We start from the raw sequence: 13914 nt of genomic DNA, 5'->3' as shown, positions 1-13914 counted from the left end.
GTTATGTGATACCAACTGATTAAGCTCATTACCATAACTTTTTTTTTTTTTTTGCTTTGCTAGGAGTGCATATGGTGTGATATGAATAACAAACATAGCAATCATTGTGTAGTTATCATTATTAACTTTCTTCCATATGTTCAGTGGCATCTGAAGAAACAAAACTTCCACTGTTTTCCCCTTCAGCACCCGCGCAGCGACAGTCCATCAGGCTGATGGGGGATTTCTTTTATGTGTGTCTTTTTATTTCTCTTATGTGGTGTCTATAAACAAAGAGAAAAACTCCAACACACTGTCCTGCTTACTGCTGACATATTTGCTGAATGAATAAAATGTTTCAGTCTAACAGATCTCGATCAGGTACATCTGAGCGCAAAAGGGTGGTAATTCATTGCTTTTTTACCACATTGATTAAAAAAAATCCATACTGTCACAGCCGTAGCCTCGTTAAAATTTTACTAAATGTTAGTCTTTTTGTAAATACGCTTAATGCCTTTAGCTTTGTTTATTTGGGTCTTGCGCGTTGATTTTTTGTCTACATAACATGCATATGTAGGTGTATGTGTGATCTCATATGTGAAGCACTTTGTAACTGTGTGTTTTTAAAGGTGTATAAAACTGAGAGACATTGGGCCTTATTTAAAAAATGATATACAAACAAATTATCTTATTTTTGCTCATTTGTGCTCGTATTATTTTGTTAGTACCCACTGGTTTTTGGGATTCATCGTTTTCTTATTTTTGCTCTTCTCTTAAGTAAGAGAAAAGTTTACGAGTGGCTGAGAGCACTCTGAGCAAGATAAGAGCAAAACATCTCGATTTCACAGTCCACAAATTGTTGTCCAAGACAAGGAAAAATACGTTTTTATAATGTTTTAAAAAAATGCATGAATATCATTCCATCAATTTTAGATGATGTTTTGGAGTAATTGGAATGACTGCATTATGATCTCAGGGCTAAAGGAATGGAATATAACTAAGTACATTTACTCGAGTACTGGACTTAAGTATAAATCTGAGGAACTTTTACATTACTTGAGTATTTTAATCTCACGCCACTTTTCCACTTCTACTCCTCTACACTTAAGAGGTAAATATTATACATCCTACTCCACTACTATTAAGATTATAACTACAATTAAGATTTTTTCACACAAACCAAAACTATGAAAATGTACAAATGCAGCTGAAAAAAGTTGATAAATTAAAAATTAACTGGCCTCTGTTTTAATCATCATGTAAGTAATTTTTCATACAAAAAACGTTTCATGCTTCCAGTTTCTAAAAGATGCTGTATATGTTAGGAATTGCTGCTTTTTTTAAAGTTATTTTGATTTATTAAATTTATTTAAACCTTTGTGCATGCATACTTTTACTTTTAATACTTTAATACATTTCTCAGAAATCACATGTATTTTATTTAAGTTTATTTTCTGGTAGGCCTTTGTCAGTTTCACTCCTGTTGAAGTTCTTTTTATTCTTCCAACCTGCTTTGGTGTCATGTCTCCAGCCTCATTCATGTGCCAGAGTCTTTGCACGCAGCACAAATCCTGCCCTTATATCATGTTTAGGGGGCATTATTGTGCCAACAGGTGACTTATGATCAAGTGGGATTCATCATTGAGCACAGCTGGTCAGAGCAGATTTGGGTGGTTCACAGTGTTTGGTGCATCTGGAGCTGACCACAGTCTTACCAGAAAGTCAAGAGAAAATAGAGACATTTCAGAGAATGTTGTTGCATGAGGCCCAATGTTCATAGCTTTAACCTTTGTACATTTCTGCTATATAATCATTCATGTAACAATTCCTTTTTCACTGATCAGGTAAACTGTGTCTGCAGCATGAAGAACTCGTCCAGAAGTACCTGCCAGTGTTTGCCAGGGAGCTGGAGGTTGGCAAGGAGGTTGCCGTGCGCAACAATGTGGTTGTGATCATGTGTGATCTGTGTGTTCGATACACCAACATCGTGGATCACTACATCCCCAACATCTCAGCTTGTCTGCGAGACGACGAGGCTGTCATCAGGGAGCAGACTCTCATCATGTTGACCAACCTGCTACAGGTGGGAACTCTTCCACACATTCTACTCTGGGCTACTGTCTGAAACATGGATTTCATTACTCATTTGATGAAAAGGAAATGGGGTGAGATCAATATCTGAAATTTTTAAGTTCAAAGTAATTTTTGCACCCTCAGATTTTCTTCAGTTTTTATAAAAGCAACAAAAGCTGTTTGAAAATCATATAATTGTAAATTAAAGAGTTATGTTCAACAGCAAGGGTTTTTGAAACTAAATATAGTTTAAAAGAGATTTATTATGCTTTTCTAATTTCCTATCATATCTATCTATCTATCTATCTATACAGATGCATTTCAACAAATTAGAATATCATGAAAAAGTTCAATGTTTTCCATCAGTTACTCAAGAATGTGGAAATTTAATATACCCTAGACTAATGTTTCAAGATTTTTTCTATTTTAATTTTGATGATTATGGCCTTCAGCTAGAAAAAAAGCATGTTTAAAATATTAGAATATTTTCTTGGATCATTCAAAAAATGATATAATGAAATGAAATGTCCAACTTCTGAAAGGTATGCTCATTCATATATTCAATACTTGGTCAGGGCTCCTTTGCTACGAATGCACGACACCAGCCTCAGTCCACTCCTTGTGATGCTCTCCCAAGTTCTTGAATCAACTTTTCTTGACAATCACCTCAAGCCTGCGGTCATCTCTGTTGCTTGTACCTTCTCCTACCACACTTTTCCCTTTTCCCCCTCCAGTCATCTTTCCATTAATATGCTCCCATACAGCACTCTGTGAACAGCCATCCTTTTCAGCAGTGACCCTCTGGGGCTTACCCCTTTTTGTGAACGGTGTCCATGATCGTCCTCTCGACAAGTGTCAAGTCAGCAGTCTTTCCCACGACTTTGTGATTGCGTATACTGAACTAGACTTAGAGATACACAGTATTTATATTGTTTCAAAAGTAATTTACTCAAACTTGAAATGAAATAGTAACTAATATTTTGAAACATGCTTTGTCACACTTTTCTAGCTGTAGGCCATAATCATCAAAATTAAAACAGAAAAATGCTTTAAACATTTAAGTTTACATGTAATGAGTCTTCACTTTCTTGAATAACTGATGGAAAGCATTGAATGTTTTCACAATATTCTAATTTGTTGAGATGCACCTGTGTGTGTGTGTGTGTGTGTGTGTGTGTGTATTTATTTATATAAAAGGAATGATGTCAGATGTTCATATTAACCCTTTGAGACCTGAGCAAATTGGTTTGATTTCTTTCAAAAACATGGGGAGAAGGTAATAAACAGCAAAAGCAGAAAGTACCCAAAAATAAGTAGAAATTAGGGGAAAGAAACAGTACCTGAAAATTCCCTGAAAATTAGTAAAAAAAAAACCAAAAAAAAAACCCCATAAATATTATTTCTAAAAACAGAAATCACCTACAATTATAACAATATTAGGTGTTGTTATAATGATACTGCACCATACATTTAAGTATGTATTATGATAATTGGCTATAAATATAGTTTTCTCTATTTTTTCTGTTTAGATATTTTCTCCTAGCTTTTTGTTTTTAAACTTTATTTATTGTCTTTTTTAACAAATAAAATCAAATGATACATTACAATCAACTCCAACAAATATCTCGACCCATATATGCACGCATATGTGCAGTATGTAAAACAGTGCAAAATAAGAGAAGATAGTGAGAAAAAGAGAACACATTCCAGTACAGAAAAAAATCAAATAACAAAAAAAACCCCAAAACAAACAGGGATAAAATAAAATAATATTTTCTGCTAGCTTTTTTTTTATATGTGAAAAAAAAATCTAAAACAAATATTATTTTCTTGCAATTTGTGGAACATTTCTTACCAAGTTGCTCATTGCCTTTTTTTATGTTATTGAAAGAAATTGAGAAGTCAAAGGTTCAAAGGTTTTAATACTGATGAAAGGCATCAAGAAGAGTGATGTATCAAAGGGTTAAATGTGACCAAAGTTTCAAATAATGACATAAACACAATTTTTATGGTTGTCCAAATTGACAGACTGGAAAGCACAAAGGTTGCCACATTTTAATTTTTGTTCAACTGGAATATTCTGCACCAATTGACTGGGATCCCCCTTCATGCAATCATGCTGCTCTCTGGGAATCTCTGAGCAGGGTGTGATTTTAATGTCATTCTCTAATTATCTTTCTTCTTTTTTCTAGGAGGAATTTGTAAAATGGAAGGGCTCTCTCTTCTTCCGCTTCATGGTGGCGCTGGTCGACCAGGTCCCCGCCATTGCCAGGTAAATCACAATGTGCATAGGTGGAAAGATGATGACTCATACGCCTTTTCCAAACACATAGCTGGCTTATCTCGACTCACTTTGGCTCGGCTGACAGCCCAGCGCAGCAGGGATTCAGAGTGTCTTTATCTGATGACATAATAATATTGATAATGATAATATCTTGCTAAAATGTTTGCCCTATGCATGCCATTGCATGCATAGGGCAAACATGCACAGCCAAAATGATCAAAAAATGAAGAATGAAAAGTGCGTAAAAAATGCACCACACAGTTACTAAAAGTTAATACGATGCTCTTTGGATGTAAAGCGTCAGTGCTGAAAATGTTTTCCATATAAAATGGCAGTGTAATTGGTAACACTGGTGTCACAAATTTATGAACTTGCAGGAAAATTTCCTCACAGTGCCTTCCTTCTATCCATGACATGATGATCAAAGTCAATGCATACGTGTATGTTTTTTTGAGTCTAGCACCTACATCAAGCACACAGTGAAATTATGTCCCTAAATCTGTGTTTGTAATATCCAGGACAAAGATCATATTGCGCACGTATTTTCTCCAAATCAGCTCTACTGTATTACCTGCTATATGTGTGCATACTGTGATCTCCCCCCGCACTGAACATACAGATAATCAAACACACAGAGAGCTCAGATCTAAATACCTCTGAACACCCAAAAGAATCCACCACAGTATCAAACCTAAACACCTCCTGTTTCCTGTCCCAGTCTGTGTGAGTACTGCCTGCTCCACCTGCTGCTGAAGAAGAACCCCGAAATGTTCAGCCAGCACTTCATTGAGTGCATCTTCCACTTCAACTCTTACAGCAAACACAAGTCCTACAACAAGTTCCCTCAGAGTGAGAGGTAGGAAGCACTTCTATCATCCACGTCACATTTGGCTTTATTATGTGTGACACTTTAAACACAATGTTTCCAGCTAGATAAATAAACTGAAACAGTACAGTGTGAATCTTTTTCTAAAATATGAAAGGAATATTTGTAAACGTATATTTTTTGTCATTTTTTTGATTGATGCAGAGAAAAGGTCCGGTTTTCCCTGAAAGGAGCTCAGCACCGTGAGAAGCGTTTTCGGATCTACCGCTTCCTGTTGGAGCACTTCACAGATGCCCAGCGCTTCAACATCACCATGAAGATAAACCAGACTGTCTTAGGTGAAGACATTGTTTTCAAATATTAAAAAAACAAGGCTAGAAAGTTCTTGTGCATAGAACGACAAAATTCTTTCCACCTCTGAGTGCTTTTATGAGTAGCTTACATCTTGGGGTTATCATAGCACATTTCTTCTTGAACTCTTAACTGTAAGCGAGCGCCACCTGTTTGAGAACAGTATCAACCTGAGAAAAAAAAGTAACTTATCTTTTCTTTCCTATTTCAGCATGCTTTGCAGATGAGGAGCTGCCTCTGGATGCAGATGGCGCGGAAATTTTGTCAGAGACCTTCAACATTCTGAGTCTGAAGGAGATGAAGCTGCAGGCCATATCTGCTCCAGCAGGAGGCGCTGCAGGGGAGGAGCAAGAGGAGGAGAACATGGCTACCATGGCAAAGGCCGTCCTGCAGGCTGCACAGAAGAAAGTGGTGTCACAAGTGAGCCTTGTAGACGAATACGGCGACCAATTTGTGTGTTCCGCCATCTAGCAGCGCTGCTTTTACTGCGGTGGTAACTGACAGCTGCCTGCTGACAGTGACAGCTGTAGATACAGTATTCAACAGTAACAGCATAACATTGTGATCACAGCAGCATGGGGAGTTAGATTGACGATGTTAGGCGGTGGCCCCCAGTTACCATAGAAGGGACTTGGATGTTAACATTATTCAGATTTACGTATTACATATAATCAAGTGATGAAGTGTGGTAATGAAACGTAACGACCCAGCGCAGTAACACACGTGGTGCAATGATGGACTTGTGCAATAACTGTCATGTTCCATGACCCCTATTTTTGAGTTTGATAGTACAAGTTTCTTTCTAAAAAGTACCAGCTGCTAATCACTGTAAGAACTTTCAGGAACTTTTCCTGCTTTGATCCACAGGTCCAGAAGAAGGCCTTCATAGAGAACTCGGTCCCTCTTATCATCAGCCTGAAGAGCCTGCTGGAGCAGAAACGCTCCCCTGTCCTCAGAGACCTCATGGCTTATCTTCAGGTGAAAACATACACACATGCACATTCATGCTCTGTGCAGTTGGTGTGCAGAATGAAGACATACATCAGGAGACAAAAAGCTACGACATCTAAAGTTTTACACAAGCAGTCATTTTTGCAGGATTACTGTATTGAATTGCATTAGAAGTGAGGCAGAGGAGATGGTGGAGGTCTCCTCTGGACTTAAAGGCATGTCTCTGAACTTGGAGCCTGACAATGTTGGTGTTGTGGTGTTTGGTAACAACTTCTGTAAGTGTAGTATGCAGTTTAGAAACAAGACAGGTCTGACCCTGCTGTGGTTGGAGTGGAGTTACTAAATAAAAAAAGGAAAAAGAATAAAGCTGTGGAAAAGCTATGCATGCTCTTGAAATAAGAAGCCCTTTGGAGGCTGCATCCTCCTGTGTGACACTAGTGATGCCGCTGTTCTCCTCAGGTGACGATGCAGGACTACCGCAATGAGGTGAAGGAGTTTTTCTCCGGAGACGAGCAGCTGGCAGCAGAGGTGGACTTTGCTCTGAAGATGGCTGAGAAGGAGAGAGAGATGGAGCAACAGATGGACAACTGCAACCTGACAGGAGACGCCAGGGCTCCCACAGCACAGGTCAGAACTCGCCACAGGGAATTAAAGGAATAGTTCTTATTGTCTTTGAAGTGGGGATGTATGAGATACAATTTATTTTCCTCTCATCTTGATATAAACTATAAAATGATGTCTAGGGACTTTTCTAGCTGTAGGAGTGGAAATGAGGCCCTCGCAAATGTCCAGTTCCACAATGATTAAAATTTATCAAACGGAAACCACTTTGAGAATGGGCAAGCATTTTTCATTTCTGCAAACGACCAATACAAAAACATCTTGGTTATGGTTATAAAGATTATTTTTTGCCTTAAAATACCCAGTTTTAGGCACAAAATCCCTGCAAAATAGCAATGTCTCTGTAAAAAGCATCCACTTTTATTGGCACTATCTCTGCTGGAGAAAAAACAGCAACAGGTCACTACAAAACAGCGAAGTTTGGAACCTAAAAAGCTGCTGGAAACAGCAATGACTTGTTAAATCACAACTTTTTTTCAACTCTTGCCTGTGTTGCCTCTGTTTCTCTGTTCGAAATGATGGAAAAAAAGACTGATTGGGTCTTTAGAAGCAAGTTTCTCACTTTGGTTTTACTTTAAACTTAGAGCAAATTGGTGCAATTTCATTAAAAAATGACAATGAGCAACTTGGTGAGAAGTGTTCCGTGAGTTGTATGGTATCAGTAGATTTAGAAAATGATTTTTAAAAAGCAAAAAAAGAAATTCAAAAAAAGTAAAAAGCTCAGGAAAACTGCATATATAATTATCATGATTCCTCGTGTAAAATAACAAAATGAGTTAAATAGTAAATTAGTTACAAAATTATTATACATTTTAAGCAATTTTTTCTTCTCTTTTTATTTATTTATTTATTTTTTTTAATTTTTTTTTTTTTTTACTATTTTTCAGGTAATTTTCTTGTACTTTTTACTAATTTCTTGCACATTTCTGGATCATTTCTTCTGTCATTGCTCCTTGACTTCTTCCCATGTTTTTGAAAGAAATCAAGACAATTTCAATTTCAAAGGGGTAATTTTTTTTTTTTAATCTGTGTATTTTGCAGTGTTCCTCCTCTTACAGTGTGCACATTAGAATTTAAGCTGCTTGTGATTACAGTGAGAGGAAAGTGTTGTGTGTGTGTGTGTGTGTGTGTGTGTTTGTGTGTGTGAAGGAATCATATAGCCAGCATTTAATAACATTACAGAATAAATTGGATAGCTCATATACAAAAATATTAAGTTTTAAGTAAGTAAGTAAGCAATATTTAATATTGTCTGATGTCAAAAATTACCAAGGTAAAAGCATTTTTTTATGTTTAAGAATGATTGATTATTTAAAGTGACTGCAATGAAAGATTTCAAGGTAATTCTCTCTCCTCAGCATTCAGTCCAGGGCTCTCCCGTCAGGTCCAGGCCCCTCCTTCCGTTTATCTTTACCACACCGCAGCCGCCACGGCCCACCCAGCTGTCAGCCAGACTGGCATACACTGACAGGTAAGTTTCCATCACATCAGCTGAGTAACACCGAGGACTCTCTGTGGCCTGCTGTTTTCCTTTAATAGATGACTGTTGATTATCCCTTTTGCTCACTGAGTTAGGTGATCTATTTTGTTTAATAATCAGTACATTTTGCAGACTGAAGCATTAAATTTTAGCATTAAGCATTTAATTTATGTTTCCCTTTTAGATTTTGTTTTTGCATTTAGTGGATAACTCACAGTGCAGACACAGGTAGAATACACAGGTAAAGAGAGAGGTGGTGTGACAATTAGTGCCGGTATTGGAAATACAGTTCTCTCAGGAACATGGCAGTTGTATGGAAGGCATCTCCACAAGGTCATCAGGTTACTCAGTGCTTTACTTTTTTTCGCACTGGATATAATGTCCTTTGTTTCTCTTTATTTCAATACTGTATGCATGCACATGACATCAGTGAGACAAAAGACAATGTCTGTGTGTGTTTTATCAGGCGTGTGAACAGATCCAGGCAGGACGAACATGTCAAGTCTAAATCGATCGCGCTGGAAGGAACAGGTACAACATGAATACATGTTTACGGAATCTCAGCTGAACTTCCACAGAGTGCAGCAGTCGGGGAAATGTCACTGATGTTATGTTCACAGTACAACAGCGTGACGATCTACATTATCACCACACCACTTCGTATACATGACTTCTTCATATAAAATCCATTTGAACACAGCAGCCAACATCTCTCCAACATCGGTATATTTGACAGCATCCTTGTATTTGACTATTTGTTGTCTTTCACTTTCCAGTGATACCTAAAGGAGCTGTGAATGACAGAGCCATCAGCACACCTAAAGGTAGGAGCACACAATGCCAACTGAACCTCTACAACACATCACACACACCTGATATTTGGTGCAAGCTGTCATCCACGTCCAGCAGAAGCTATTTCTTCAATAGTTACTAAAAGGAAGAACTTTAATTTGACCTCTACACTCTAAATCCTAACTGTCCACCTGTCCTCCTCCCTGTAATCCAGGTGACAACATCAATTTCACTTTCGATGAAGGACTCAGCGCAATCTTCAGTGACCGAGGAACAAGTGAGTTACTCCGATTCTCTTAATTTCACTAGTTAGGATTTCAGGCAGCAGTCAATGAGTGAGAAGCTCCTTTCTTGTTAGGTCAACCTTTTTTTTACTTTTAAAAACCTAGTGAAGAGTGGTGTTAGTACAAGTTATTTAAAAGCACTAATTATTTTCATGCTGCATTTGTATATTTATAAATCTCTATGTGTATAGTTGCAAACAGTTTGTGCAAATTTAATCAATTCAATAAAAGTCTTTCAAAGAAAGAAATCCTCACATCCTCCAAAAAATAAATCCATTACACTGATGTACATAGGTTTAAGTCTGCATTTGCTTTTAGATGGTTTAGGTTAGATGAATGTGTCTTCTGTGTTCTCACAGGTCTTGGCGGGGAGGGCAGTGTTCTTCATGTGCGGTCAAATGAGCAGCAGTAAGTTCTGTCCCTGCGTCTGTTTGTAGTCACAGTTGTAGTTCTGCTGGCACTTTCTCATGGAGTTGGAAGGATTTAACAGCAATAATAATATTATTTAATTAAATGGTAAAAGATACCTTTTTTATTCATCTAAACCAGTATCTGTGAATGAAAAATTAAACCAAGTGAGTGGTCGACTGCCTACATATTGCCTTGCAGTCCTGACACTGATCCAACAGCCATCTGTTTGCACTGCTTTGCATCGGTCCTCCACTGATGGTTTCAGGGTTTCCCGTACATTGATTTATTTGTTGCAGGCTGCCACAATTAAAACTTATTCAGTTACAAATAGATTTTATAGCACTTTTGAAATATATAAAATAAACTATATAAAATCATTGCACCACACTCACGGAGTGCTGAGCGAACTGTTCTCACGGACGGAGTAGCAAAACAGCAGGTGCAATGACAAGGAAACCGTTCATTGTGCTGGGTCTAAAAGTTTGCTTTCATTCACTCTGCGCTCCGCTTCTCCTCCACATGTTTCGATGTGATCAGTTTGACTGGATCAACTGATCAATCATGCACGCCGCCACTCAAACTTCCAATGGTCAAAGATAACCCATGATGAGTTTTGCCTGCACTGCAGTCACAGACCTGCAGAAATGTTCCAATGGGTGCACAGACTGATTAAAAAAAGTGACACATTCACGCAAGATTTAAAAAAAAAAACACAACAAAACACACACAAAAAAAGGAAATTTGCGATGGCTGTCCCTTTAAAGTCAGAAGCTCGAATAATTAGTCGCTGAGATCCTCGGTTAACTGAGACTGCTTCAAGTCAAGCAGTTATTTTTTTTCCTATGTAGTGTACTTCTGGGGACTTTATGGTCCCCAGATTTTGCTGTGGAGTGAGCGCCTTTGACTTTCATGCTACTCTTCAGCTGCAGGCATGCAGGCTGCAGCACAGAGGTAGAGAGAGACCACACCGTAAGGTGAAGAAGTGGTGAATTTACAGCTCACAGAAAGTTAATATGATACACTCTCTGACCTTTGTTGATATCGTGTCAGCAAAAAAATGTTGTTACAATACATTAGCCTGTTTTTTATATTACATGAATGCTGCAATATTACTGAATGTCCTGCTGAGCCCAATTCAAACTTTAAAACTTTGTATGGAAAATAAAATTAATTGAGTATTTGTATTGAAGAGGTAAATCTGATTTTACTTGCTTAATTATGATACAGGTACCACCCTAAAGTTTGCTGATTGTATTTCATTTCATACCTCCTTTTTCTACTTCATTCAGTATGCATAATGTGAATGGCAGTATGCATAATGTGAATGGCAGCATTCAATTTTGAGACATGCCATCAGACACCACAGTTGCGTTCTATAGCCATACAGCCATACACTACAACCATACACTGCAGTCATCTCCTATTTATTGGGAATGTGCCGACTAAGCCGTTGTTGGTTGTCATCTGGCCTGTTTCCAGGTGTCACTGGTTAACCTAGTATTCAGCTTGTACCACAGCCTGTTTAAATGAAAAGACGTATTATTAAACATTTGGTATTTTCCCTCTGCTGCAACTCACACCAAACTGACTCCTAAACCAGGAATGAACCAAACCGTGAGTTCTGTAGTTTATCTGGCTCAATCCAACATACACCGTCCTGCTACCCCAAATACTCGCTAGAACACCAAATGTGTTGGTGACTGATGTTGGTTGAAAAAATAAACTCTAAATAAGCTCTACTTTCACTAAAAGTGAAAGTAGAGCATCATATTAATGTACACTTTCTATATAGCCTGATTTTGAAAGGCACATTTTGTGTGCAGAGCGGTATGAGTGTGAGTATTTGCACAAGATAATAATGTATAAAAATCAAGGTTACTGCTAACCACTGACATATCCTAGGCTGTGATAATAAAAAAGATCTACTTTTTCAATCTATAATCAAAGTGGCACCATGACAAAAACCTGTCATTTAAAGGGTTAAAATTCTGAAAATTAAAATATTTTTTATATTTATTAAAATATTTGATATTTACGGCTTAGGATTAGGACTGATGTTGGCTAAAAACTGAATGAAAAGTGACACGAATCATATTAAAATGGGCCCTAAGGGTTAAAAAAAGGTCTCCAACAAATTTACTGTTTCCTCCTGTTTTAATTAAGTTAGTTAACTACAGTGACCAGCTGTTTAAAGAAATTACAGTCTTTTCGAAAATGAAACTGTATTTCTGAAGTTTTTTTTTTTTTTTTTAAATATAAAAATTTTTACATCTTAAGTAGAAACCTACTTTGGAGCCGAGCGTTGCAGATGGTGGGGATTGTATCTGGAGATAAACACATTATAGGTTTTCATGGGGTTTGTTGACAATTAAAAAAATGTTTTAAATACACCCAGATTTAGTTGTTAAAGGGCTAGTTCAACGACAAATATCTATTTTCCTCTTCTGCCCCGTGGTGTCTCTACATGCAGACAGTTTGGGCTGTATTTGTCCAGGATTTCTGCCTCCACCAATGGAAGCTTGTCCAATATCACATTACATTAATATTTTGTGATTATATATTCCATGTGTTTAGAAGATGTCGTGGTTTGATGCTCAATTCTGTTGTACGTTTCAGAACTCCTGGACTGAGGCAGTGGAACGTGCAGTCTCCTCTCCGCCAGAAGAAAAAATCATCCAAAGTTTAGTTGTCACACAATGTCATGTCTCTTTTTTCTGGTTTTGTCTTCACTTTAACTGTACTCTTATTACTTCTTCCATCTTCATTTCTCTCAATTTTATTGTTGATATGTTGTATCACTGTTTGTCTTTATTTCTTTCTTTTTTTTTTTTGGTAATAAAGGTAACCATAACTTCAATATTTCTTCAGAAAATGGGTGACCATATACTATGGTGTCAAAACATGACTTATACGGGGTGCCAAGTAACTCACTTGGTAGAGTGGGCGCCCCATGTACCGAGGCTGTTTGCTTTGCTGCATGTCTTCTCTCTCTCCCCCTTTCACGCTTGCTGTCCTATATAAATAAAGGCAAAAGCCAAAAAAATTATTTTTAGAAAAACATGACTTTTACTGCTTAACTGTAAAATGAGAAAGTGTGCAACCTGGCAAGCACCGGCTAGAGCAACGTTCTCACTTTAAAGCTTTAGAACAGTAATTAAATTATTATTATTACTATTATTTACAATATAAATTAAAGCCTATGAATGTCCTCAGAAAATAATAAAATCCAGGCAGAGAACACAGTCTGTGTAGATAAATCACCACCACACACTGAGAGGGGTTCATGGTGGTGACAGAGGGATTACTACTGGATCAGTCTAAACACTAGTCTTTAGGAAAATCCTGCATAGTAGCTACTGTGTTTCTTTACTGTGACAGCAAGATTTTATTGTTATGGTTGGTTGAGGTGAAGCTCCTTTTCATCTGACACCTGAGAAAATTGGAGCGATTTCTTTCAAAAGAATACAGAAAAACAAACAAATTGAGCAGCTTGGCAAAAAATGTACTACAAACTGCAGAAAAAATTGTAGAAATGAAAAAAAAAGACCTTAAAATTACCTACAAGGGGTTTATATCATTTTTTACTTGTCTTTCTCTTTTTCTGTCTCTGTCTTTCTTTCTGTCAGTCTTTCTTTTTTTTCTTCCTGCCTTAGTTTCTTTTGGTCTTTCCTCTCATTGTCAGGGAATTTGCTTGGGACTTTTCACTAATGTCTTGCTCCTTTTTGGGCCCTTGTTAAGTTGCTCATTGCCTTCTTTCCTTGTTCTTGAAAGGAATCAAGCCAATTTTCTCAGGTTTCAAAGAGAGTTAATCTGCTGATTATTTTCTTCATTAATTCATTGCTTAAAAATGGCGTTTCATTTA

General features: G+C 37.3%; 1 protein-coding gene across 1 annotated transcript in view; it reads left to right on the top strand.

Moving 5' to 3' along the window:
* The window catches only part of ncapd3 (non-SMC condensin II complex, subunit D3), a 39905-nt gene extending 26862 nt beyond the window's left edge, over nt 1–13043 (top strand). Inside the window, 13 exon segments of the mRNA XM_042502068.1 lie at nt 1824–2062; nt 4245–4324; nt 5055–5192; nt 5367–5500; nt 5725–5933; nt 6381–6491; nt 6924–7091; nt 8444–8556; nt 9032–9096; nt 9342–9389; nt 9572–9634; nt 10001–10049; nt 12669–13043. Of these exon segments, the coding sequence (XP_042358002.1) occupies nt 1824–2062; nt 4245–4324; nt 5055–5192; nt 5367–5500; nt 5725–5933; nt 6381–6491; nt 6924–7091; nt 8444–8556; nt 9032–9096; nt 9342–9389; nt 9572–9634; nt 10001–10049; nt 12669–12738 (1487 nt within the window). The 3' untranslated portion in view covers nt 12739–13043.
* Nucleotides 13044–13914: the final 871 nt, after the last annotated feature.

This window comes from Plectropomus leopardus, chromosome 15 (genome assembly GCF_008729295.1).
Source record: "Plectropomus leopardus isolate mb chromosome 15, YSFRI_Pleo_2.0, whole genome shotgun sequence".
Lineage (NCBI taxonomy): Eukaryota > Metazoa > Chordata > Actinopteri > Perciformes > Serranidae > Plectropomus > Plectropomus leopardus.
This window is presented reverse-complemented; position numbering and strand designations above follow the sequence as displayed.